The 10926-nt window shown below is 34.9% G+C and overlaps 1 protein-coding gene across 1 annotated transcript; it reads right to left on the bottom strand.

Moving 5' to 3' along the window:
* Window positions 1–7716: 7716 nt before the first annotated feature.
* LOC106376762 (dynamin-related protein 4C-like) lies at window positions 7717–9303 on the bottom strand. Its single transcript, XM_022694066.2, has one exon. The coding sequence runs from the start codon at window positions 9301–9303 to the stop codon at window positions 7717–7719; it is 1587 nt and encodes a 528-aa protein (XP_022549787.2).
* Between the last annotated feature and the right edge of the window lie 1623 nt (window positions 9304–10926).

Below are 10926 nucleotides of genomic sequence, written 5' to 3'. Positions count from 1 at the left end.
GAGAATAATAATCGAAAGGCCAAAGCCACCAAAAAGCAGGAAAATATATGCCTAAAACACCGGAATCACAACCAGTAGCTAAAAAGTAAGAAACACCTCACAGACTAAACAACAACATACAAGACAACATGCAACTGAAAAACCACAAAGCTCTGGATAGAAGGGACCAAAGCTCCAAGAGACTAACTCCGCACACCTATACCAAGAAAAACATGGAAAGAAAAGAAACAACTTGAGAGATGGAGAATGAAAGACAACCACCAAAAAATCAGAGACTAAACTTGAGACTAGAAATTACCTTCCAAGCCCACATAACATACACGAACGAAAACATTATCCAAATCTCGAGTTTGCAAACATGGTGAAAGGGAGAGCCACCAGAGATGCGATGAAAGCTGCAAAGAGATGCAAGAATAGAGAGGGAAAGGGAGACGGAGCGAAATCAGAAAACTATGGAGCCGTCCTCGAGCTATGAAAGACAGCATAGAAGTTAAAACACCAAAAACTAGATCTTGAAAACCAAAACGAGCAGAGACTATTGACGGTAAGCCAACGACGAGGAATACAAAATCAAAGACGAATAAACTCTAACTCAACCAAGGAGATGCAGTTCCTAACATCAGCTGAAATCTAAGGAAGAAGAGGAGCAATCAATATTGACTGGAACAGCCTACAATGCCGTGGGAAGCAACTGAACAACTGAAAACTCATAAACTCGATCTGCAACAAATACCATATAATCTTATAGGTGAAGAAGGCAAGAAGAACAAGAGAAAAATGTGAATCTTTTTCCGGTGATGGTGAGAAGCACCGCACACCAGAAATGTAACGAAATACATAGACGGTGAGGGCTCAAGTTTAAAATATGGGGAGAGGGCAAAAAACATCTTAAAAATTATAATTTTCAAAAATATGAAAAAATATAATACAATTTTGACGATGAAACCGTTAATCTTAGAATCAACAAATGCATAGATGCAAAGTTATTAAAATTCAATATTAGTTTACGTTAGAGGCTCATTTGACTACTAACAAGTACTATACACACAACAACACATTATTCAAAAAAAAAAACAAACGTAAAATATATTAACTTATTACCTACTACATAACAAACTAAAAACATCAAATAATGATCTTAACAAATAAAAACGATAACATAATTACATTATCCAAAAAAAAAATCATGCTTTTAGCAATAATAAAACAATATTCCGCGCGAAGTGCGGACACCCCCCCTAATTATGACTAAACAGAAAGATGCGTTATGTTTAAGAGATTTCTAATAAAACGATCGTGTTTGGAAGAAGTAAATGTATTCCTTGATATACATATATGTTCAAGGTTTTACAAATCATAAAATTCATTCACGTTGGAGAGCAAGTCCGAGACATGAAAATGGAAGAGCAATTGGATTGTGTATTGGCAAATAAATAAACCAAACAGCATATACACGTTTACAGACAGAAAGCAAGTTATTACACTCTCCGGTTTCACACTTGCAAACCTTCTTTACAGGATGTTACCGTCTCACAGTCATTCACTCATTTGTGTCACCTAGAAAACACATGACTGGTACGAATCTGCCTTTATTTGATATTTCAATTTTACATCGAGATTTTTTACTCTTCCATTTTATTTAAAACCCCAAAAACATTTTCACATTTTTCTTCACATTACAATAAAAATTTACTCAACCCAAAGGCTTATAAATCTGGGTTCCAACACAACAACACATTTGAGTTTTTGGATCACAGTCTCCATCTCTGAATCGTTCCTCTCGACAGTCATGATAGCATTCATAAGTGTGATAAGTTGCACTACATTTTGCAATGCAATGTCCAGATATTGCTGGCTTCATAACTACACATATACATCTCCATGTTAATATATATATGTATCCAACTAACTTTTTTATTCTTTTTTGAATAAAAATGTATACACACAAATATTAATAGCTTAACACATACATATCTGGGTTTTTTGCAGAATTGACCTATAACTTAAAGTCAAATACAAAACTAACCTTCTTTTTTTTTGAAAATTGGTTTTGCCCTATTCACTCCACAAGTTCATATAATTTACGAAAATGCCATCAATTTTTTTTTTCTTTTTTTTTCGAAAATAACATTTTTACTCTCTCACCCTCATCATTTTCAAGTAATTACAAGATTGTCATTGTCATCAATACCACAACCACCATGAACAACCAATTTGAAGCTCTTAATGCTCCCAAAATCGATTTACCCTTCTTCTTTTTCTATTCTTGTGAACTAAACACAACATATCTCTCACTTTCTCTCCACAATGAGCTAAAAAAAACCCAAGATTTTGATTCTAAATTTTTTATGGTTCATAGAGTCATAGAAGGTAACGATTCTGAGTGGGTTACTTTCGTTTGTGATTCTGTGTGCTTGGAGAAGCCTTATGTATGCTAAGGAACTTATCTCACCAATTTAAGGTATGACATCGAGTTTTTTTCCAGATCTGTTCGTCAGACGACTTACTTGGGAAGTCGTCTGGCTGTAGACAACTTACCTGGAAGTCGTCTGGTCAACGCAGGGTTATTTTTGCAATTGACTTTGAAATCTGTAATCTGAGACGACTGAAAGTTAAGTCGTCTGTTTTTGTTTGGTTTCAAAAAAATTTCCAAAGAACCTAGACGACTTACATTTCAGTCGTCATAGGTTAGTTTTGCATTTGACTGGATAATTTCAGAAGTTTGACTTCCCCAGACGACTTACATTTCAGTCCTCTGGCGAAAATTAAAATAATAATATTTTTTTTAAAGTAGACGATTTACAGTTAAGTCGTCATAGGTTAGTTTTGCAATTGAAAAAAAAACTTCAAAATTTAATTATACACAGACGACTTATAATTCAGTCGTCCACGAGATGACTTACTTGTAAGTCGTCCAGGATTTTTTTCTGAGATTCTGGTCAAACCTCGTAAATCCTGGACGACTTACATTTCAGTCGTCTCGTGGACGACTGAATTATAAGTCGTCTGTATATAATTAAATCTTGAAGTTTTTTTTTCAATTGCAAAACTAACCTATGACGACTTAACTGTAAGTCGTCTACTTTTAAAAAAATATTATTATTTTAATTTTCACTAGACGACTGAAATGTAAGTCGTCCAGAAAAGTCAAACTTCTGAAATAATCCAGTCAAATGCAAAACTAACCTATGACGACTGAAATGTAAGTCGTCTAGCTTTTTTGGAGTTTTTTTTTAGCCAAACAATAGTAGACGACTTATTTTTCAGTCGTCCGAAATAACAGATTTCAAAGTCAATTGCAAAAATAACCTCTGCGTTGACCAGACGACGTATAGTTTAGTCGTCTGGACAACTTAGATTGAAGTCATCCACGTCTTCTCTGCTAGTTTTTAAGTCTTCTACGTTAGTTTTTGAATAACTTGTATTTTTAAGAGTGATAAGTAACTTCAAGATATGTAAAACTCATATTTACAAAATATGTTATCTCCCTTAGTTTTACTAAATTTGACTAATTTTTCAACGTAAACTTATAATAAAATATGATATGCTTTGACTAGTTACTATTGTTTATTTTCATCTCTTAAGTATTATTGTTATAGACAATAATGATGACTATTGTTATGAGTTGGAAGAAGGGTTAAAATGCTTCTTAAAATGTTGTATCAATATAAAGCTACCAACATTCTTGTTTATTAAGATGAGAAAAAGGCCATTGGAGTTTATTATTGCATATGAGAGATCCAAAGATAAGAAAAAGGCTACTGAAGTCTATTATTTCATTGATTTGTAAATGTGTAAACACATTGTTAGCACATTTAATACATCTTGGAAAACATTATTACTGATTTTACAAAAAATTCATAACTAAAAGAGTAGACATGCAATTCACAAAACAGACCACAAACAAAACTATTATAGATCATTCCTCTACAAAGACAAGCTTGGATTCCACTTGAGTAGACAAGACCACACGACTTTTAAGAAGTCCAGACGACTTCTAAGAAGTCCAGACGACTTTCAGGAAGTTCAGACGACTTTGTCAGAAGACTTTTAGGAAGTTCAGACGACTTCCAGACGACTTTACAGGAAGTCCAGACGACTTTACAGGAAGTCCAGACGACTTTGTCAGAAGACTGACTTCCAGACGACTTCCAGACGACTAACAGGTAAGTCGTCCCAGAAGTCTTCCAGATCTGAAAAACCTGCATATTAAATCCAGATCTGAAAAACCTGCACATCCAAAAACGTTCAAATGGCTTAAAAACAGAAAAATGAGTGAAAGATTAGATAAATCTACCTTTACAGAACACAAAAAAATACATATCTAAAAATAATAGATCTACCTTTAAATTAGTGGAAGATGAGTACCATCTAATTAAAAACCTGCAAAAGATAGATTAGTAAGAAAGACATGAGACAAAACTGGAAAGTTCATATAAAGTTTGGTGTTTTCAAGTCAAAGAGATTAGAGTGGGTTTGGAGAGTTTTAGTTTGGGAAAAAAGTAAGAACTTTATACAACAAGAAGTTACCAAATGAAGAAAAATCAGACATAAGAACTTACCAAAACGCTCAGATCTATTATGAAAGGGAGACTTCGTCAGAAGACTTCCATGAAGTTCAGACGACTTCCTGAAAGTCCAGACGACTTCCCTGAAGTCCAGACGGCTTCCTGGAAGTCCAGACGGCTTCCTGGAAGTCCAGACGGCTTCCTGGAAGTCCAGACGGCTTCCTGGAAGTCCAGACGGCTTCCTGGAAGTCCAGACGGCTTCCTGGAAGTCCAGACGGCTTCCTGGAAGTCCAGACGGCTTCCTGGAAGTCCAGACGGCTTCCTGGAAGTCCAGACGACTTCCTAGAAGTCCAGACGACTTCCAGATGACTTCCAGACGACTAACAGGTAAGTCGTCCAAGAAGTCTTCCAGATCTGAAAAACCTGCATATCAAATCCAGATCTGAAAAACCTGCATATCCAAAAACGTTCAAATGACTTAAAAATAGAGAAAATGATTGGAAGATTAGATAAATCTACATTTATAGAATACACAAAAATACATATCAAAAATTAATAGATTTACCTTTAAATTAATGAAAGATGAGTACCATTTGATTAAAAACCTGCAAAAGAGATAGATTAGTAAGAAATACATGAGACAAAACTGAAAAATTCATATAAAGTTTGGTGTTTTCAAGTCAAAGAGATTAGAGAGAGGTTGGAGAGTTTTAGAAAGATGAACATTACATTTTTGTTGCAGCCATTTGAGAGGAGGAGAGAGAATGTGTAAATTTTTCTTTATATAGGGAGACAAAAAATCCAATTAGGTTAAATATTTTTGACTCAGACGACTTCCTGGACGACTTACATTTCAGTCGTCTGGTGAAGAAATTAAAACAGACGACTTACATGTAAGTCGTCCAGAAGAGTTTAATATTTTTAGCGGAAAATTAAATATTTTTAGCGGGAAACTAAAATAGAAGACTTTCCAGTGGTTTAAATTATTTAAGCGGGAAAATAATTTTTTTAAAAAATTTTAGGCGGGAATATTTGGACGACTTACATGTAAGTCATCTGTTTTAATTTCTTCACCAGACGACTGAAATGTAAGTCGTCCGAGTAAATTATTCAACAGACGACTAAAATATACGTCGTCCGAGTAAATTATTCAACAGACGACTGAAATATAAGTCGTCCACACCCTAAACATAACCCCTAAACTTAATTATCTAATTAAAGACTTCATAAAATCAAATCAAACTTGAAAAGTGTTTACTATACACATAAATAAACACATATAGGTGAAAACTAATTTTTGAAAAAAACATTTTAGTTTTCCAAAATCTAACCCTAACAATACATACAATACTACAACATATGTTTGCCAAACTCCTAAACCAAAGTATTTCATGATTCACTACTTTCACTCATCTATCTTCAAAACAAATCAATTTTATCATATCTTAATTTATATGACTTAAAATTGTTTATAATTACTTGATTTTTATTTTTCACGCATCAAAATATTTTTTTACAAGATTTATAAATTATTTTTAAAATAAACCGGTACCAGACAACTTACACTTCAGTCGTCCAGACGACTTCCAACATCTCAGACGACTCAGACGATTTACTAGGGCTATATTCGTAAAAATGGCTTCAATTTTTTTGTTTGGTCACAAGGGGCTGAGCTGTAATTTCACTAGGATTTTAGGTTAGTTTTGCATTTGATTCAAGTTTGGGTATAGGTTTGGGGTTAAAATCAAGTTGTGGGTTAGTTTTGACAAAAAACCCCACATATCTTTCGTAAAAATGTTCAATTATTGTCTTTATGAATAATAATAAAAATAGCAAATCTTATATATTAAAAAAGAAGTCACAACCTTGATTCATGTGTGATTTTTTTTTTAACAATGGAACTAATGGACTTATTCCTAAAAGGCCATGTTACATTTAATATATAATCTTATCATTTAAATTTTGAACCTACCAGAATTTTTTATTGAGCTATCAATTATTGGATATAAACAATAGATGATCCATTGGATTCATAGATAGTATAAATTAAGTAGATATAATTTAATGTTGTAATATTATACCCCTATATGCTAAATATTTAAATATTTGTCGATGTTAACTTTTAAAATTATAAAGATTTTTTTAAAATAATAAAAAATTATATTATCTAACAATGATTAATCTTTACTACCTTAAACCAATGAAAACAAATTTTAAACTATATACTTTATTTTAAAAATTAAACAAAAACTAAATTTTTGATTATTTACTCGATAATATAAATCTATGAAGCGAAAATTTTAATTCTTTAAAAACTTTCTAAATTTGTGAAACATTACAATATCTTTGAATATGACAATAAAACAATATTTTACTAATCTTTATATATATAGTTACGATTTTAATAATGAAATAATAATCCGAAAATATATATATAGAAGAAGATAGAAATATATGTGAAAGTTTGAAACAATCTATTCAATGAAAAAATATACTGTAAACTGATTATGTTTTAAAAATTGATAGACACATATATATTATAATATATATCAATTTAGAATTGAAAGTAAAATGTTTATATAAAAATAAATGAAAACAAAAACCCGCGCGGTTGCTCGGATCGAGATCTAGTATATATTAAATTTACTCAAACCTATTTTATTAATCGATTATTAAACAAAGCGTTTTCCTTCTATGGAATTTGGATGTGATATATTTAAAAAAATATGTGGTCAAATCCAAACATAAAACATAAAACATAAAACATAAACGGATCATATATAATTTAATCTTATATGTATGAATCATATTTTTCATGGGGAAGGAGGAATAGATATCATGTCAAACATATGTAATGATGATACATATGATACCTACAGACAGAATAGGTGATGACCGATTAATCCAGACATTTCTTGAAAATTTCAACATATAAATACATATGTGTATATAACGATCACTACACACTTGAACTGAAGCCCGATAGGGGTCCGGACTTATACATAATATGATCGACAAATATATGTACCACCAAAGTTTGACTAAACAAAGTGAACAAAAACGTCTGACCCTTTAAAAAATGTAACATAGCAAAGAAATTCCAAAATTAAAAAAAAAAAAACACACCCTTGGACTCCTTCAGAACCTGTCATAAAACTCGATCCGATTACAGCAAAACTAGAAGAAGAAAAATCAATCAGTGATGTCACTATTGATCAACAATGGCAGCCACAGCATCCTTGGACTCCTTCAGAACCTTAATACTCTTCTCCAGCTTCTCCCTCTTGCTTGCCACCGACGGAGACTCCTCTAACATCCTCTCTACTCCTCCCCCGCCTTTAGGATCCACCATCTCCGCCACGATCTCCTTCTGAAACTGAGTGTTGACGAAATACTTCACAGATAGCTGAAGGTAGAGCGCAAGGTTGTCCACAATCCTACGAAGCACAATCTTCCAGTAGGATGTGATCCTCATCTTCATATCAAACGCCTGTTGCAGCAAATGAGCATGATACTCTCGCAGATGCGATATCTTCACACTCCCGAACCCATTTATAGAGAAGCTCTCAGGTTTTGTCTTGTCGTTCAAAACCGCATCGACGAAACTCTTCTGAGCATCTATCTTCTCCGTCCAGGACTTCATGTACTCAGGGCTACATGTGTAGTCCGTAAGCTTTTCCATCTCAACGATCTGAATCACTCTATCCACTGAGTGTTCCTTGATCTTGCTCATGAGATTTCGACCAGCTCGTTTGATGGAAGGTTGAACTCGAGGAAAGTTTTCAGAGTATTTGGTGATGACTGATGAGAGAACAACTTCGATGTAGTCCCATATGTTCTTGATGAACTCAACCGGCTTTGCATGTATGTCATCCACATGTTGTGAAAGTATAGCCATGAACGCAGATCTCGGAGTGAAATTGGGAAGCCCAACACATTTGCATTCTTCAAGAACTTTGATCTCATCGATCAAGAACTCTCTAACTTGCTTAGGCTTTGCTTGTAGATCATCTGAGAACTTGCTTAACATATCAGCCAGGCGAGCAGTACCATGCATGCTATGATTATCAGGGAACTCAGAGAAATCTCCTTGGATAAGGATTCTTAGGAGAGACTCTTTCGCAGAAGCGATGATATCCATCAGTGTCATCAGTGCATCACCACTGGAAGTCATTACCATTGGCAGTTTTTTTAGCTCGAGGTCCGCGGTTTCCATCTTGTGGTTGATCTTGCGTACAATCTCAGGCAAGCAGCGTGAAATCATGGTTGTTTGAATTTGTATTAGCTTCTGAGCTAGAACAGGGAGACAGACAATGTTTTCATCAATCATGGAGAGCGATGGATGAGTCTTGAAAAGTAACTCTTCTTGCTCTCTAGCTTCTTCATATGTTTCTTCCCCTACACGGTTCCTGACACAAACGTAACCTAGTCCAATACTCACATCGTCTGCTGTTACTTTCTGAAGGAGACCTTCAGGAGCCATGTCTGCATTTGTGACAACAGCCAGAGTCCGTTCGCCGGTTTTGTCAACTTGTCTGGACATTCGAATGGATTCACATGTGGTGAAGTCGACCGTGGCTGACAGAACGTTGAGGATGATGGACTCTTGAGGCTTGATGTACTTCATTATCATCCCAGAGATCTGCTCATAGATATTCTCTGGCTGTCCTTTCACGGGAACTCTAGTTATCCCAGGAAGATCAACCATGGTCAAATCAGGAGCCCCAGCTTTCTTCACGTGGAGAGTCAAGGGAGCATCCGAGACCCCTTTACTAGATCCTGCATCATAATACATATTTTTAAGTATAGAATCTCAATATATGATTCACAATCAAACTTAATAAGAATAACTATCTTATTAATCTCTTGAAGAAACTAACTCAAAACCTCAAGCTCTCTCAATCTCACAATTCATAATCTCTCACACAATCTCTCCCAACTCATGAATTATTTACTTATTTAGATAACTCCTAAACAAGTATATATCCTATTTCTTTTCCATTCCAAATATCTTTAGGATATCTTGCTCCACAAGCTTACTTTCAACATTCTCCCCCTTAAGCTTGAACACATCTTGATCCTAAGTTTCTGCTCCTTCACCTTGTAGTTGTTCACCTCCCATTCCTTCCATTCCTTTTCTTTGTAAGGAGCCATTTTAAAGCTAGCTAAAATCAAAGAAACAGAAAGATCTTCTTGCTTGGCAAATCCAATAGCTGTTTTAATTATTTCCAAGTTTAGAACGTCATATCTTAAGACAAACCACTTGGAGCCTGCGAAAACTTCTTTGCTTAATTCATCAGCATGAATCCCCATTGCTACACTGAAACAAATACTCAAGCTTCGAACTGTATTACCCACACTTTGTCCTCCCATCTTCTTTCTTTTCAGTATCATTAGCAGCAGATCGTCTAATATACATCGGATTAATTTCAATACTGTCAAACCATGCATCCTTGTCTTCCTTCTCTCTAACATACACAACATAACTCCCATCAGCATTAAAGTATCCTTCCTCTTTCTCTCAAGCTTACCATGTTCTTCATCATCTGAATGCACACTCCTTACCACATCTTTGAACTTTCCATGAATCCTTGAAAACTTTGAAACCTCTTCATCACTGATTATCTTCCAACGTTTTTTTTTAAGATTATTAATATTAAGCTCTTCAGATGCATCTTGTTAAGACGTTTATAGGATTTTATGATGCCATCATAAAACTTCTTGTCAAGTGACCACCAGATGCTAGCTCTCTTACTAACCAATTCCTCACCATGCTCACTTTTATTGAACTCCACTTCCTCAACAGCTGTCCGATTCCTCTTTTGATGGCTCTTGAGAATTTGTTCAAATTCTTTGGTAGAAGATTTCATTGCCCAAGAATTCTTCTTCTTGCTCTTTAACGACTTGGCAATTTGCATATCCATGCTTCCACCTTCTGAATTCCTTTTCTTGGCATCTGAGTGGACTGATTTATCAAGTCGCTTCTTTGTAGTTGTTTTCGTTGAACCTTTCTGTGCTTTCTCCGTTTTAGATTCTGCAAGTAACTTCTTTGCAGTCTTGGTGCTATCTTCAGGCTTTTCAAGGTTAGTTTCCATAAAGTCTTCTTTTCCTTCAGTCTCATAGACACAGAGACCAGTGTGTCGATAACTCATGCTTATTCTTTCACCTTGACGAACTGGATAGCCACTTCGGGTTCTCTCATCAACTATCGTTTTGTGTTCTCTCCTTTCCCTATCAAAATTTGTAGCCCTATTCGACTTTGTTTCATGGCTTCGCTGCTGTTGCATCTCAACATCCACTACGAGAAATATCGGTATTAATAGCACTCGACAAACGCTATCATATCGTTTTCATAGCGTTTCGAAGAACGCCGTGACAGCCGCAGCTATAATAGACCCCCCCCCCCCTAGCGTAGCAT

This window comes from Brassica napus, chromosome C1 (assembly GCF_020379485.1).
Source record: "Brassica napus cultivar Da-Ae chromosome C1, Da-Ae, whole genome shotgun sequence".
NCBI lineage: Eukaryota > Viridiplantae > Streptophyta > Magnoliopsida > Brassicales > Brassicaceae > Brassica > Brassica napus.
The sequence above is the reverse complement of the archived record's forward strand: the minus strand, read 5'-3'. Positions and strand labels throughout refer to the sequence as shown.